Source organism: Rhinolophus hipposideros, assembly GCF_964194185.1.
Source record: "Rhinolophus hipposideros genome assembly, chromosome: 22".
In the NCBI taxonomy this organism is placed as follows: Eukaryota; Metazoa; Chordata; class Mammalia; order Chiroptera; family Rhinolophidae; genus Rhinolophus; species Rhinolophus hipposideros.
Window position 1 is genome coordinate 30,233,870 of NC_138068.1, and position 18,193 is coordinate 30,252,062.

The window sequence follows — 18,193 nt, forward strand, 5'->3', positions numbered from 1 at the left end:
TTAAATCTCAAGTTACACAATGAGGGAGGCCCCATAATTGCTTCATTTTACAGATTAGAAAACCTAAGCACAGCAGGTTTAAGTATGTCAGGCAAAGGCCTCAAAGCTAAGAAGCAGAGTTAGAATTCAAACCCAGACAGTCTTACTGGAGTACTTGGGCCCTTGATAGAGTCTCAGAGATATCCTCCAATGATTAGAAGGTGGACAGAGACAGGACAGAGGTGGGCAAAGTACAGAGTGACAACTACAGAGCTAGAGCCTGGTTAGGGTGTTCCCCTGGGGGTCCAGATGTCTGAGCATCCTGGAGCAGAATCCAAGAGCTGGGCCAGAAAAGTGATGGATGATAACGTCTGGAGGAGGGAGATGGAAGAAAAATTAGGTGTTTTTTTTTTTTAAACAGTCTTGGCCTAGAGAAATCAGTTCAATATATACAGAGTAAAATGACTTGTTCATCTACATACATAATTTATCACTTTCAGTGTTGCTTTGGCCAGAGCAGAACTTTGTGTTTAACTACAATGCCCAAACTTTCTTCTCTGGGTTCTTCCAAGAAAGAAAGCCCACTTTTCTTCTATAACAAGGCCCTCTTAAGTGGCACTTAAACTGCCATAATTACTTAATTGTCCTACTCTAAGTCATCTTTCCCATGAAATCCTATATTTGGAAGTGAGTGAAACATAAATGATGAATTTGTCCATATATACTGTTTTGCACATATACACATATTCAAACCATGTACAAAACACTTGAAAAGAAGGAAAGCTTGAACTGTGCAACCTTTCTACAACCTGATTTCCGAATATATTCTAGAAAAAAAGGAGCACATATGGTGTCCATATGAGCAGGCCTATAGTATCTTGAGAGAGATACAGAGATTAATCATTTAGTAAAATTGCAATGAAGTGGAATTGGATGAACAAAAGATAGATATTTAATAAGCGAATCCAGTGTACCTCCCACCACTCATGCCCCAAACCAGTTCCAAAAGATCAATGCAAGTAGTTTATCTTCGAAGATCTTATTGCAAAGTCTCGGGAACAGGAGCAGGGGTGGACAGTTGAAATGCAGGAGAGAAAAACAATAAAGGAAGACCAGGAAGGCATCTCTTCACCTCATCTGAAGAGAACGGTCCTGTGATTTTGTGAAAAAGTAACTCCATAGAAATGAGACCATGGTCGGCACACTTTTAAGGGGAATTTCCATATGGCAAGATGTAATAAGAGAAGACTAGATCGTTTTGCAAATTTTCATCCAGTCCGATAAACCACTTAGCTGCTGTTCCAAGGCCAATAATTGTCCTTGAAAATCACATACATTCTGAGAAGTAATCTTCTATTTACAGGAATCTTTAAAAATACTGAAAGAACATACAAACAGTCTTGGTTTCCTTCTTCCTTGAAATAGTTAATAACATACATTCATTTTTCAGCTTCCTGGTACCTGTTAGTATACCATATAAATTTATTCTTAAAGAAATATGCTTTTTTTTGTTTCTATTCAAACCTAATAAAGAAATAAGAAGGGCAAAAAAAAGAAAGAAAGAAAGAAAAAGTCTGTATTATATGGGAATAAATAATCCCCAGTTAACAACTTTGCCAGACTACCCTTCCACGGTACGTACATCTCCAAGGATAGGGTCAGACACAGGCTTGTGATGTATCAAAATTATAAATAATTATAGCAATGAATTCCTTTAATCAATCAATTTCACCAGTGCTACGCTGGGGTGGACAGGGCATAAAACTCTACACAGCTATCAATTGCTCCGATTACAGCTGGCTGTCAGCCAGAATTCCCCTGATCCATGTTAGTTAAAGGCACATTAATCTGAATTTGGCAGTGTAATCAAGGACCTAACTGAACTGTGAAATTGAATTCTGCAGTAGAACATCATTTGACCATTTTATGCCAAGGCTGAAAAAAAGGCTTGGTGGGGGGAGGGCGAGAGGAGGAAGAAAAGAAGGGAAAAAAAAAATCCTGCTGCAGCATCTATTTGTCAGCGTGGCCTTCTTTACTGGTGGCAGAGAGGCCTGTGGCTGGATTGTTCTGGACTCTGTGTGTGTGTGTGTGTGTGTGTGTGTGTGTGTGTGTGTGTGTGTGGCGTAACTCGGTACCCACAGAATGGGGACTGTGGAATGTTCCGTGAAGGATGGAGAGTCTCCCTTTCCACTTCCCGCAGTTACAGGGACTGGAGGCAGCTGGTCCCCGTGCTTGAGTGTGATGCTCCAGTAGACCTTTTCAGGGTACAATAAAGCAAAGAGACTGCTCGTCTTCAAAATGAAAAAGCCAGATGGGGGGCTGCTTGCTCTACATAAATCAAATTCAGGATAAAAGTGAATCATAGACCTCTATTATCTGAGCAAGAAAAGGACAACTTAAATGGTCCTTACTTGATTCAAAGGGAAATGTAAGAGGACCAGCCATGGCATTGGGAAAGGAAAATGGCTGCTTGTAAGAATTCCAGAGAAAATCAATAAGTGGCTTTCTCTGGAGAAACATTTTAGAGCCTGGTAATGAGGGGAAGGGGATTCATTAAATTCTGTGACTCAAATGTGTGTTTACTCTCATGTGTCCCTCTGGTTATGGTCTGCAATTTCAATTCTCTCTGCCTCGGGCAGGAAGGTTGCTGATGGGGGCTAATCCCTGCTTGCTCGGGTTGGGGGCAGACAGCCTGGCCTATGGCCAGTGGTCTCATGTGTCTCCATCCTGGAGTTTCCAGCCTCTGCTACTCCTCTGAGATGACTGCTGTCCTGAACGCACCAGTCTCTCAGATTGCAGGGTATTAGGGAATTGTTTCTTCTCCAATTGCACCATAATAGTAATAAAACAGTAGCTGCTGTCCCTGCTTGAGGCAAAACTGTGACACGTGCCCAGCCATGGTCAGTTTCCTCCCAATTACTTATTTTCACTTACAAAATGGAGTAGCCCTAATTCATAGCCTATTATGCTCGCCCTGGCCAAATGACAAAGGGACACAGCACATGACGTGAGCTGACTTTCCATGTCGGTAAAAGACACAAACATGCATTATCACTGCCACTGAGTCGTGGTCATGCACAGGCCCTGGAGGACGTAAGGAACCAAGGTGTCTCCTTAAGGTCCTGATGCAGGGCACATAGGAAGTAGCTTAACTTCCGGACGGTCAGACACTTGCTGGATTTCCAAACTGCATGTAGCAGAAAGCCATGCACCATATTTAGTGTTTTTGCAAGCCAACCTCCCACATCGTGACATCAGATTCCTACTTAGGCATGTAGGAATTTACACCTTACGACATGAAGTTAGAAGTCATGTACTTCCCTACCTTCCCTACCTGTGCACAAAATATATGGCAAGTGCAAACTGAGGGGAGTTCGGACAAGAGGCTCACGACCTCTCTATATAGGCAAACGCTAGAAATTTGAAGAAATGGATAGATCTGTGATCAGCATGCTCAAGCTCACGGGTGTTTCTGGCTCTTCCTCCACCTCTGAATCAGTTTATCTAATTACCCCCCAAGGTCGCTGCTCCAAACTCTAAGAATGCATCCTCTATTCCAGAGCAGATTTCTCTGGCGAGCTGTCACCGCCAGCAGTGACAAGGACAAGTAAGAGCCTCAGGGGATTGGTTCACTGCTGCAGAATGTGGTTCAAATGTGTCAGGGCCAGGTTAGACTCATTTTGTTTTTAATTTGGTAATGGGAATGCCCACTTATAATGACCAAAACACCATTTACTGTGAACCACAAGAACATTTGTGGGGAGATGAGCCCATTTATATGCAAAGGACGGCTCAAGTCCCCATCAGAAGGAACAGCTGTTAGAGATATTGCTCTGAATCACCTCTTTTGGTGTTTTATGAGCCTTAGTGAACATCCTACAGGAGCCTGTAGACAAAGAAAAAAATCTAAAGGCAATAATATCCATTGTTATAGTAAGCACTTCTCTTTCTTTCAATCGCCTTCTGCCCCCTCATATTTTTTGTTGTGGCCCATCAGATTTTGCCAGAATTGGCATTTCACTACCCATCAGGCCCCTACAGGATCTTGGAAAGGTGTTCTGCTGGAATCCTTAGTAGACAAGAAGCTGCAGTTTTGTTCCTGGAGTCTTGGCTGAATCTGGGCCTGGCAAGTGCCACACAGAATGGTGAGTTGTTAAATTATTGATGCAAGAAGGCTGAGCACATTGGTTCAACTGCTTTTCCTTCCAGGGAATGCAAAATGCTAGCTGGGCTGTGAAAAACCATTGCACTGGTGACCCCAGAAGAAAGGTCTGGGGAATCGTGCCACCATTCTTCTTGAATCCTCTCGCTTCACTCAGAACCCCTTAATATGCCATCCGTTTGGGATGTCCTGCAGCAATGGTCCCTTTGCTGCCCTGGGCAGAGGAGATGACGGGGATAAAATGCGGGTTGTTTGGCAAGAACTGTCATAACTATACACCTATGTTATGATGGTTCTCGCTTTAATGCTGCTGTTCTCGCCTAGCATCTGGCTTCCCCAGGGGTCTGAGAATTTCCTGTCCATTCTAGAGTGCACAGCAAGCACTGGGGGTGGGGGGTGGGGCAAGAGGGTGGGACTGGGATCCTCAGGCCAGTTCAGCACCAAAGGCTTTGCATGGTCCTGAGGAAGTCACACAGCCACTCTGGCCTTCTGTAACTCACATCTCTAAAGTAAGGACAATAGTACTTATCAGGCTGCACAGAGTGGATGTGAGGGTGAAGTCAGATAGAACTCGTTCCCATACTTGGAAATTGTGCAAAGGATCACACGAACAGGACGTTTCTATGGTTGGTGTTAGCAGATATTCGTAACATGCTTTCTAACCAGAAATTTTCCCGGGAATAAGGGCTAACACTGAGTGCCTGCCATGTTTTAACTCCTTTACATTTCTTAACCCTTTTTAATCCTCAGGACAAGTTCAAAGTAGGTACTGAAACACCCTACTTTACAGATGAGGGAACTAAAGCACAGACAAGATCACATAGCCTAGCTAGTATGTGCTCAAATCTTGGGAATCTGATTCTAGAACTTGTGCTCTTAAATGCCTTCTGGAATGGATAAGAAATTCAGGACAGTCTTTTATAAAATTGAGTAAGACTGTCACTCAAAATAGAGTGAGTGTATAGGAGTCTCAAGAATCTTTACTCCTAATACTTCCTTTGAAGCCCATGGTTCCAGCTTTTACCCACAAATTACAGCCTGGGTGACACTAAGGAACTTCTGAGAAGATTCCATCCTATCAAGAACAGACAGAATAAATTTCATTCCATTTGTGAATCATCACCCATTCTTCACCAGCATGGTGAGGGCTACCCGTGGTGTGTGCAACTGGGCCCTAAGGCCTCCTATTCATCTTTCTGCTCCTCGGTTTTCTTCCGTGGAAATGGGAATGCTCTGCAATATATAGACTTTGGAGTCAAACAAAACCATTTTTGGATCCTGGCTCAGCTGCTTGCTTTCACGTCCTTGGGAAGTCCATCAAGATTTAGTGTCTGAGTCTCAGCTTCTTCATAGTAAAAGGGAGATGATCTTGAATTCTTCTAGAATTGTTGTGTGGACTAAATTGGGTCATGTCTGCTAAATGCTTAGCACAGTGCTGGCATAAGGTAAGCCACAGCATATCACAGCCCTCATCCATCCACATGCTACACACAGACTGATGTGTATAGATTATGTGTATTAATAATTAGGCCGTTGTCATTAACTTCTTTAACCCTCACACAACATAATGAGGCAAAGGTGGTCTTCATTCCCAGTTCACAGAAAAGGGGTAGCGCAGTTTATTCACCCAGTTACAGTGCCACTATCAGGACTCGAAGCCAGGGAGTTTATCTCCAGAGGCTACTGCCTAAATTGCCAAAAAGTACTTGAGAAACGGTAGTGATAGCACAGTGGTTCTCTACTGGGGCTGCTTTTGTTCACCGTTCTCCATACAACATTTAGCAGTGTCTGGAGATGTTTTGGTTGTTACAGGTGAGGAAGGGGTGCTATTGGCATTTATTGGGTAGAGAACAGGGACGCTGCTAAACATCCTACAGTGCGTAGGACAGTGCCCACCCCTCACAAGAAGGAATTATCAAACCCAGAATGTCAATAGTGTCAAGGTTGAGAAATCTTGCTATTCAGTGAGACAACCCAAGGGGACATCACTGCTGCAGGTGTTAAAAGGAGCTTGTGAGAAGCTGGGCTAATGCCTGGCATCCACAGAAGCTGTTTCTGTGCCATTGGGGATGTATCCAATGTCTGATGAAGGGACGGAGCCCAGAAAGCTGGATCCCAGCTCTGCTCTGAGCTGCCTAACCTGGCTGTTGCGGAGCCTCTCAAAGCCTCAGTTTCCTCATCTGGACAAAGGGGGCGAGATACCTGCTTCACAGGGCATTGAGGTGCAACAAGGCAAAGCACGTATTTGGTACACAACGAGATACTGAGTGAACTGGCAGAACTGAGATTTCCTTGGGGGCTTCTAGGGCTGGAGCCAGAGCAAGGAATGGATGTGCTGAACCAGATAAGATGCTTCAGCAGGCAGCTGCCTAGTACCTGGAGAGCATCAGAATGAGCAAAACCAAACACATGGACACATGGTGACAGTATCTCCAGCCATTTTCCCTCCCTGTGAGGCAGAATTGTCTGCAGGGGAGGGTGGAAAGTGTTCTCTCTTCACGTCTGGCTGTTTTAATAGTTCTGTGGCATAGATGGTGCTATATGGATCTTGTTTGGCTTTATTTCATCTCCCCCCAAGGTTTCAAGCCCCAGCAAAAAACATTTAAAAGTAGGGAGATGAATGCCAATATCTACAGATTTCATAACATCCTTGATTCCTGTCAAGTCAACAGGAAAATCAGGTGGTTAGATAACATTGGAGGAGTTTTTATTTATTTTATTTTATTTTATTGTGGGATACTAGTATTTTTTTTTCTCTTTAGGCCAAAATGTAAAACTGGCGTCAAACACACACACACACACACACACATACACACACACACACACACACACACACACACACACCTCCTCATTTGTGCTTTATCTGGAGACCTACACAAGATTCGTGCTTTCTCTTATTATTGGAAATGTGAACTTGACCCATCAGTCTCTAGGATTTTCCATGAGGCAAAGCCAAATCATCTGAGTCGTGATTGCTCTTTCTTCCCTCAGCAGGAAATCCAAATGTAGTTGGTATATTTTTAAGAGTACACAGGCACCTAAGTCTTTGTAGAGAGATGTTATATTTTTAATCATGTAAACGTTTTAATTACTAGCCTCCTATCCTCTCACTAAACATGGTTGTGAATTTCTCATGGGTCTCCTGCGAAATGTGGAACAGTCGCTTGCTCCTTTGGAGTCCTGATTACAAAGCTGAAAAACTCGTGGTAGAACTGTTATTTTTCTCTGAGCTACAGTGGTTTCTCCATTGTTTCTGGTTTAACAAAACCAGATTTGGGGAGAGGTTTGCCTTATATTTGGAAGTCTGCAAGAAGAGGGAGTTGGCAAGGAATGAGCAAATTATCCCCTCCCTCGTTCCTTCTCTCCATTCTCTTCCTATTCTTCCACTTAGCCTAAAGTTGGTGGCCATTGGGACCTCTGCATTTTATTGGCAAGTGCACTTGAACCCCTAAAATAACATATGCTCATATAATGGGGGAAATACTAGATTTAGGAGAAATACCAGACCTGGATACTTGTCCTTGTTTTGCAGCCAACTAACTATGAAACCCTCAGTGTGCCATGTGACTTTCTTGACCTCAGTTTCCCTCCTGTGAAATGAGTGGGCAGGGATTGCTAGTGATCATATTAAATCCCAAATGCATATAAGTATTAGGCTAATTGGAAAAGTGAATGAAGTGGGTTGGGCAGGGCCCTGGGCAGGACCTGTCCTTTTCAATAGGGCAGACTTCACCTCCAGCCAATTCCATTTCCAATGAGGTGTGAAAACGCTGGCTTAGGGATACTAGATCATTCCATTTATTTTTATTTTCAAGAGAAACCTGAAACCCAGAAGTTGATATTTCTAAGTGAAGTATCTTGATTTTCAGATGTTGGAATGACTATTGGGTGGGTTAAAAATGTCAGTGGGTCAAATGTGGCTTCACGGCTGAAAGGTTACAGCTTTTGGACAAAATTTTCTCTATGACCATGACCTAAAACAGCTCCCTAATACAAGTGTTCAAATATAACACACACATACATACACACACACACACACACACACACACCATATTCGACCCTGAATAGCCAAAGCAAGCCTGAGAAAGAAGAACAAAGCTGGAAACAACCCACTTCTTGATTTCAAACTATATTACAAAGCTATAGTAATCAAAACAGTATAGTATTGGCATAAAAACAGACACATATCAGTGGAACAGAATAGAGCGCCCAGGAAAAAAAACATGCATACACATAGTCAATTAACTTTTGACAAAGGAGCCAAGACTATACAATAGGAAAGGATAGTCTCTTCAATAAATAGTGCTAGGAAAACTGTATAGCCATATGTAAAAGAATAAAACTGGACACCTATTTTATAACATATACAAAAATCAACTCAAAATGGATTAAAGATTTGAATGTAAGACCTGGAACCATAAAACTCCTAGAAGAAAACATAGGGGATAGACTTTTCAACATCGGTCTTGGCAATAATTTTCTGGATTAAGTACCAACAGCAAAGCAACAAAAGCAAAAATAAACAAACGGGACTAAATTAAACTAAAAACTTCCGCTCAGCAAAGGAAACCATAAACAAAATGAAGAGGAAACCTATGGAACGGGAGAAAATATCTGCAAACCACACATCTGATAAGGAGTTAACATCCAAAACATACAAGGAACTCCTACAATTATATAGAAAAAAAAACATCCAAAAACCCAAATAACCCATTTAAAAAATGGGCAAAGGACCTGAATAGATATTTTTCTAAAGAAGACATATAAATGGCAAACAGGTACTTAAAAAGGTGCTCAACATCACTAATCATTAGGGAAATACAAATCAAAAGCACAATGAGCTTTCACCTCACACCTGTCAGAAGGGCCATTATCAGATAGACAAGAGCTAACAAATGTTGACAAGGATGTGAGAAAAAAGAACCCTTGTGCACTGTTGGCGGGAATGTAAACTGTTACAGCCACTATGGAAAGTAGTACGGAGGTTTTTCAAGAAATTAAAAATAGAACTACCTCTGATCCAGCAATCCCACTTCTGGGTATATATCCAAAGGAAAAAAAAATCATTATTTGGAAGGGATATCTATACTCCCACGCCGACTACACTATTATGAACAATAGCCAAGGTATGAAAACAACCTATGTGTCTGTCAGCAGATGAATGGATTAAGAAAATGCGCATCAAGAAAATATATATACAATGGAATATTATTCAGTCTTAAAAAGAGAAGGAAATCCTACCATTTGCAATAACATGGAAGAACCAGGAGAACATTATGCTAAGTGAAATAAGCCAGAAGATAAAGACAAATACTGCATAGTATCACTTATACGTAGACTCTTAAAAAAAAAAAAGTAGAACTCACATAAACAGAGAAAAGTGGTTGGCAGGAACTGAAGGGTGGGGAAAAAGGGAGAAGTTGGTAAAGGAGACAAACTTGCAGTCATAAGGTCTGAGGATCAAATGTATAACATAGTGACTATAGTTGATAAAACTGTACTGTATAGTTGAAATCTGCTAAGAGAGTACACTTTTAATGTTCTCACTGGAAAAAAAAGTACATATGTGAGGTATAGATGTCTTAATTAACTCGGAGGAGAATCCTTTCACAATGTACACGTATGTCAAATCATCATGTTGTCCATTTTAAATGTGTTATAATTTTTGTCAGTTATACCTCAATAATGTTGAAAAAATCACATTCTTTACTGATACATAAAGTAACCATTGATGTTCAAAAACCTGAGGATGTAAGTAGATTCAGCTACAGAACGTCCTTAGTTCCTTTATTCCACTCTAGTACTATGAAGGGGTTCCCTCAGGCGAGTGATATGAACAGAAAGCGAATTAACTATCTCACACATCATGATACATGCATATGGCTTCATATAGCTTTTGTCTGTGGATCAATTAGATAGTCCTCTTTCCAACAATTGCCCTGGCGAGAACAGAGGAAGTAAAGGCAGTCACAAAACTCTGACCCTGGTAGTCCAAATAAATAACACAGTCAGATGAGAAACATCTCAATATTTACATTTTAACTGGAGGTATATGTTTCAGGTCTTTATTTCCTCAAAATTTATTTTTAAGTTTATATATTGGGAACTAAAGTGACAGTTTTGTTGTTGTTGTTGTTGTTTTTCTAAAGCATGGCTTAAGTCACTCCCAGCATGTCCTTAAAAGACTTCTCTTCAATATCTTGGATTGGGTTTATAAGAAATAATAAGCAGAGGAAAAATATTGACTATCTACAATCAATAAGGCAGATGAATGCAGGCAAGCTTGCCTTCCAGAGTTTGCAGCCCCTCAAGCTATTAAAGAGAGAGCATTTGGCACAAATGTACATGATCACGCCATCAGAAGTCATGTCCCTCTCAACTGGCTTGAGACCTCTGGAATCCACAGCCCGTCACCAAATGCTCCATTTTCACTTTGCTATACAGGTGACGTAGCAAAAACATTTCTAAGTTACCGTGGGAAAATTAACCACTTGCATATTCTTGAAGGTATTTTGCAAAGTCTGTGCTTGTAGGTTCAGTGACTTCTCCAACAATGGTCCCCAAACTTTGGGGTGCCATGGACTAGTCAATTTTCAAAGCAAATTTGTAGCAGCTAACATTAAAAAATTTTTTTACCTATAGAAGAGTTACAACAAAACAAAATAAAAAGCACATTGAAAAAGGTCCAGCAACCAACCTCTATCAATCATACCAACATTTCATACAAATATGACATTTCAACACCAAAACCGTAGAAAGAACACACTGTCAAAACAAAGTATCGTCCCTTGGGTTGACTAAAATCAACTTTATTAAAAACTTACCACGTTATCCTGATTTGTTCCCCCTTTTCTGCAGATCCAAATAAATTTTGTCAGAATGCAGGAGCCACTGTATTATTCCACGTAGTGATCTACCATCATACACTCCTTAACCAAGAACTTAGTACAAGAGGAGCACATCATAGTTGTATCATTCGTGTATCAGAATAGCTTTCAAATAAACAAGGTTTTTTGCCTTTTTACCAGAAACCCCATAGGAGATCCCCAAAGACTTTTAATTTAATAAGTAAATGTGTCTTGCCCTCAATTTTCTGCCCTTGGGGCTCCTCTGAGGAAATGAGATAGAATTTCAACACGGACGCTCACTTGCAAAGCCAGCCAGCCCTGTGGAATCTGACTGTATGAGCAGGTCGTGTGGAGGGTCCTGCACCCTTGCAGGAAGGGGGCAGTGAACGTTACCTTTGGAATGCACATGGTGGGCTCTGACAAGCGAGGGTAGGTGTAGGAGTTGTAAGAGTGTCCTTGGGGGTGGGTTTTAAATGCACTTGCTCCGAAGGGCATCATCGGTTCCTGGAGCCCCGAGCCTGACCTGGACCTCTGCCGCATGGCCGGCTGAGGGCTCGTCTGATTCAGGTACGATGACTTCGGCCTCCTGTCGTAGTCATCCAGGCTGGGTCCCCATTCACTTTCGCTGTAAGCCAGACTCTCCTTGGAGCACCCGCCGGTCCCTGCAGTTCTGGTAGGCGTGAACTGGAACGGGGAATCTAGAGGGGAGCTGCTGGAGGCTCTCTGGTACTCCCACTGGAAGTCACTGTATTCACTTGGTTTGCTTAGTGAGTCCAAGTGTGCGTGATAGTCAACGGGACATCTGGCGCTCTCGGATTTCCAAGGCTTCATCTCAGAATAGTAGGTTTCCCCGTGTTTCATCTTCTCCACGTGCCCATTTTGATTGGCCGCGTGGCTGCCTTTGTAGAACGGCTCCAAATCGTCTCCATAGAGGCTCTTCTCTCGGTACTTCTCCGTGGAGTAGTCCGCAGTGGTATCGGATTCGCTTGAGTACTGTGAGAAGGTGATGAAGCCGTTCTCTTCGCGGTGGCCTTGACCGTGGCACGAGGCCCCCTGGTCCGGAGTGGGCGGGCTTTCTTTCCTTAGGGAGTTAGAGCGAGTCACGGAGATGTTGTCGAAATCCTCCAGAAGGCCGTTGATGGAGGTTTCCTTGCAGGGTTTGTTTCCTCTAACGATTGTCTGGGAATAATAAAGGGAACACTGTTTTAAAGAAAATGTTTCAGGCTTTCAAGTTGATGGAGGAATCCCACGCCCCACTCCATCCAATTTAAACCAGAGGAAAACAGACCCCAGGAACATTTCATAAAAAATGATTTCAAAAGCACTGGTGATTAACTTCAGCGGTGAAATAAACGAAATATTAAACAATGATCTGAAATTGCCAATTTTTCCTTCCCTATCTCAATGGAGATACCGATTAAACATCAAAAAGCCATTTAGAAGACTATATAGGCTATCACTGTCTTATTTACCAATCCATGGGAAATCCCCTCCCTTTGTTCCTCCATGTAAATAATAAACCCGAAGCATTTAACCATAGCTGCTTATTATAATTTTAACAGTCTATCACTGTTTGGTCATAAAGGGCATATTTACTATTTTTTTACATTCATTACCCAGGTTATTTGCAAAACCGTAAGCACGAACAGAGCTAGGAAATGTTATGTGTGTATACTTACCGCTGTATGTACACACATCTGTAGTTATATCTATCTGTATCTATATTGCTCGAAACATGAATTCATACTGTTGTCTCTGAATCTAATTTAGTACCACATGGTTCATTCTAGCTTTCCCCCTTACTTATCTATAACCCCCCTCTGTGACAGTGAAAAACCTGGGTTACCATCTGTTATTAATTTACTTATTCAGTCCCAATACACATGTACAGCAGTTTCAGAATATTAACCCATACAGCATGCGAAACAACTTTACCAACTAGAGTACAATGTTTATGTACAGTTCTTTTTGACTTTAGTCTTAATAGTTTCCATTCAAAGCACTGTTTTTCAAAGTTACTCAGATTAGCATCTTTTTTCCCCACACTCCCTTCCATGAGGTTATGTCAGATATGTGTAATAGTTAGATGTTTTTGTCACTGTTTGCCTTCCATGCTGGGATCCTCTGATCTTCTGGTTGACTTTTTTTAAAAAAAAATGCATACATTAGTGTACTCTTTGTGCTGGAAAGTTCTATGGATATTGACAAATACAAAGCATCATATGTTCACCATTACAGTGCCATATAAATTAGTTCCCCCAACCCTAAATCTCCTGAGCTTTCCCTAGTCAGACACTACCTTCTCCCCAAACCCTCAGTACTGTTGATCTGTTTTCTATCCTTACAGTTTTGCCTTTTCCAGAATATCATATGACTGAAATCACACAGTCTGGATGTGGTCTGGCTTCTTTCACTTAGCATAATTCACTTAAGTTCATCCAGGTTGTCACATTATAACATTGTAATTAATAGCCTATTTTTCTCTGATTCCTTTTCATCACTGAATAGTGTTCCACTACATGAATTGTGACTGTTTGTGTCTGAAGGGTATAAATTGATTGATTGAAGCCAAAATAGGTGACATTCTCTTGGAGCATCCCCCAGAGAAAGTATAATGTTTCATATATATATAGGTATATACATTCCAGGGGTGCCAAAAAATGTATACAAGTGGACACTTTGATCAATGCTGCCCAAGCAGTAGTTCACCGTAATCAGAAGTGTTTGGACGCTAATGGGAACCACTTTGAGCACCTCTTGTAATTGCAGAAGTCAAACGTCACATGTATTCATCTTTTGCTATTGGTATATATTGAGTATTACAATTTTAATACAGTTTTCCTTTCTTAAAATGTATATACATTTTTGGCACCCTCTGTATGCATGTATGTGTGTATATATATGTGTGTATATGTGTGTGTGTATATATGTGTAGATATACATACACACACACATATATACATGTGGTCTGACAATTAAGTGATCCAATACAGTTACTTGTTTACTGGAGAAAAACTCCCTCACAGACAGGGTCATGTGAGCTGCTGCATTGTCATGATGTAAGAATCATGAATTGTCAGAGAATTGTCTGAACAATTCAGACAATTAATTTCACAAACTTGTTGCAGCAATGTTGCTAACCTTTTTTGCTATCAGAGGGATTACTCATTATGAATTTGTACCAAACTTAGTTAACTGGACAGTTAACTAAGTTTACTATTTGGAAGTGCTGAAAAGGCTGCATGAAAAAGTTAGACGACCTGAACTTTTTGCTAACAATTCATGGCTCTTGCATCACGACAATGCACCAGCTCACACGGCACTGTCTGCCAGTAAACAAATAACTGTATTGGAACACCCTCCCTACTCACCTAATCTGGCCCCCAATGATTTTTTTCTTTACCCGAAGATAAAGGAAATATTGAAAGGAAGACAGTTTGATGACATTCAGGACATCAAGGGTAATATGATGACAGGTCTGAGCGCCTTTCCAGAGAAAGAGTTCCCAAATTGCTTTGAAGCGTGGACTAGGCACTGGCTTTGGTTCATAGCTTCCCAAGGGGAGCACTTCGAAGGTGACCTTAGTGATATTCAGCAATGAGGTATGGAACACTTTTTCTAGGACGAGTTCGCGAACCTAATTGTCTGACCTCATATATATTTGGATATATATATATATATATATATATATATATGTATATATATATATATATATATATGGACCTTTCCTCAGAGCAGCAATGCCCATGCCTACTCCAACAGATGAACTTGAGAGAAACAATATCTATGAAAAAGGAAGGGTGAGCAGCCAGCCCAGTAAAAGAAAAAAATGAAACAGACATCTAATACATGAAATACAAATGCTAATTTAACTCACCCTCAAAAACACCAAGTCTATTTGAGCAGCTTCCTGTTGTATTGCAGGTGTATTTTATTTGTTACAATTTCTCTTTCTATTTGCTCAGGGTATTCTTCAAATCCTCTTAGACATGCTTAAGGTTACTTTCTCTGGATTTAAACTTTTGGTCTCCAATATTGTTTGTAGGAATTTAAAACAGTATCAGTCTTTTTTATTATATATCACAGTGTATCAACTAAAAGTCTTTTTAGCCAGTATTATGGATAGAAATTACCCTTTGCGTATTCCTACTCTCTCTTTATGAACAATTGGCAGATTACTCAAAGAAAATGTTATAAGATATTCATGGTCCCCAAAAAAGTAGCTTCCTAGTATTTTTAGTTCCAGGTATCTGTGATAACTGGTATGCCAAATGAATAATGACTGTAAGGTCTGCCAACGTCTTCAAGTATCTTCTGAATTGTTGGACCTACTTGGATAATTCTTTATCAAAAACATTATCCGGACTTTCTCTGAACTTGACTAAGAATAGTTAACTATATTAGAATTTTTCATATTCAACGTTATCTTTGGGGTGTGTATCCCAGAAAAAAATCATATCTGTAAATTCTATGTGTCTTAAATTACATTTCAATTAATCTTTCCTGTCTGCCTCCATCCTTCCCATCTCTAAATACATAAAGTATTCAGTACAGGGACCACAGAATCATTTCCAGTATCTTAATGTGGGAAGATATAAAGAGATCAATTAGTTCACCTCTTCCTTTTATTGAGTAAAACTGAAACTCAGAGTTGACTTTGCCAACTGGTATGTAACAGACCTGGGATTGAAACCCAAGTCCTTTCTCCCCATCTAGCTCTCTTTCCAAGGTACTTTTCAGATTCTTTTAAGCTAAACAAAATAGCACCAGTTGGCAATGCAAAGGCTTGGTGTGTGACATCACAACTCATCAAATATAAGTCATTGAAGAGCATATTTGTATGACATACTACCCTTAGCAAGGAGTTGAATTTACAGAATATGGATAATTCTAGGTTCTGGTCTCAATTTCAGCCACACTTGCTATGTGATTTAATTTTATTCTCTCATTACCCTTTTTCTAATTTGTAAAATTTCTCATTTGTAATTTCTCTTGATATTTAGTGACACCTTCAAACCCCCAGGAATTGTAGAGGCTGATGGGGAGAGGGATTACAAAGCAGTTTTAAAACATACTGATGCCCTCAATAAATGCACTGCCGTCAGGTAGACATAAATGAGTAAATATGAAATGAATTAAGAATATTTAAATATAACTCATCAATGAAGGCAAGTTAAAACATGAAGATTATACAGAAAAGATCAGAGAAGAACAAACTAAAAATCCTGGGAAGTATTCAGAAAGAGGAGAATTATGAGTTAGGTCCAGAAGGAAACAATAGAAGTAATTGGATAGAGGAAAAAAGTGGGTAATTACTATCTCATCCTCACTGAATGATTGAGATGATAACAGAGATGATCAGAATGTGTTAAGATGTCACCAGCGTTGGGCCTATGAGTGTAATTGTGATTGCAGAAGAAAGGATTCCATGCTCATATTAAATTAGCATCTCAATCACTTTTCCTTTGGAATTTATATCCGGAAAAACTGTTAGGTCATCTTCAGCAAATTAATAAATGGCCTTGATGGAGACTGGACTCTTAGTCTGACAATCTCACTACCAAGACACAGATATTGAGAAGGAAAAAAAAATCCTTCACTGTGTGATTCCTTTGAGATCAGAGAATTATTGAATATTTCCTTTGAAACTGCTGGCTTCTTAAAATCTCCTTATTTTCCCACTAAAACCATTCCAATTTCATTAATTAGTTGAATGGGCAGACTTGAAATTGCCTCACTTAGTTTCTGGGGAATACTGAGACAAAGGAATTTAGATGCCTCAAAGAGGCTTCTATCTATCTATCTATCTATCTATCTATCTATCTATCTATCTATCTATCTATCTATTTAATAATATCCATAGATAGCTGTAATAGATATCTATAATATCTACATGTCTACATATACTATCTGTAAATATTTTTTAAGCAACTAATCAATAACATAATAAAGGTCTGTTTGGGCAAGCCCTTTCTCTCATTAATGGAGTTATAAATGTCTTACATTTGGAAAATTGAAAACCAAAGAATCACAAACAGCTATTCCACAACTTTTTTTGTACCCCACACATGTTCATTCAGATTTCTGTGAGAGATGAGAAGGTTGCTGGTTCAGCATGCACATTAATCTGTGGCTTCAGAAGTGGGGAGTCTGCTGTTCTCTGCAGTTATCATAGCATACCCAGAGACGTATATTCGGTTCATGGGCAAAACGATAGCAGTAAAGTAAATACATAGAATTCGCTATATTTGTTACTATAGAAATAATAACATTGCTATGAGTTAAATGCTATGCACAAGAGAAAATAAAGACTATCCATTGAGTAAGAAACATTTTTTTAAAAACAATGTAACATTTGTTTGTTTTGAATCTTAGGCTCACAGTGATATGATATTACACAAGTTACTTAAGCTTTTAAAGCCATGGTTTCTTTCGTGGTTTAACTATTTTATGGGTAAAATTTACTTTTAAATTAGGCTGACAATAATTTAGGGGAAAAAAGAAGCTGCAAGCAATAGATAGAAGAACTAAATCTCAGCTTTATATGTTAGAAGAAAAAGAATAATTGATGTAGTAGACTTTAAAGAATGACTATTAGTAACTTCAGCTACAAATGTCTTGAATTTAAACAAATGTACCTCAAGTTAATTACAACTGTTACATGTATACTCAATACTACTTATTAGATCTAAAATAAAGCAATACTATCAAATCATTACCAACACAGTTGGTATCTTAAAAAGTGTAAAGTCTGAGTCACAAAATTTAACGAAATTAGACTCTCAGTATTTAAACTGAAAGACGTGTATGGAAAAGAAAGGTTAATAAAAATACTGTAAAATATTGACAGTGGTCACCTCTAAGTGGGGAGATTAAGGATTATTTATATTTTAGACTCATGCTTCTCAAAGGTAAAGGTGCAAACAAATCACCTAAGGATCCTGCTAAAGAGAGATTTTTTAAAAAATTAAATGTTTTGGGGTGACAATGGTTAGTAACATTACGTAGGTTTCAAGTGTACAATTCTGTAACAGATCATCTATGTTGTTTTGAGGAAGGGCCTGAGGTTCTGGATCTTGATAAAACTCCCAGGCGATGATGCCGCTGGTGTACTGTTCAAACTATGTACTTAATGGGGTTGGTGTATTTTCCAGATTTTCTACAATCAGGGCTACTTTCATAGTAAAAATTGTTAGGCTGAGAT

The 18,193-nt window shown here is 39.8% G+C and overlaps 1 protein-coding gene across 3 annotated transcripts in view; it reads right to left on the reverse strand.

Annotated features, from left to right (window-relative positions):
• Positions 1-18,193, reverse strand: part of PAK5 (p21 (RAC1) activated kinase 5) — a 276,764-nt gene that overhangs the window by 31,780 nt on the left and 226,791 nt on the right. For all 3 annotated transcript variants that reach the window (XM_081034207.1, XM_081034209.1, XM_081034208.1), the window contains exon 4: positions 11,383-12,168. In XM_081034207.1, coding sequence (XP_080890333.1) covers positions 11,383-12,168 — 786 coding nt within the window. The remainder of the gene's footprint in view (positions 1-11,382; positions 12,169-18,193) is intronic.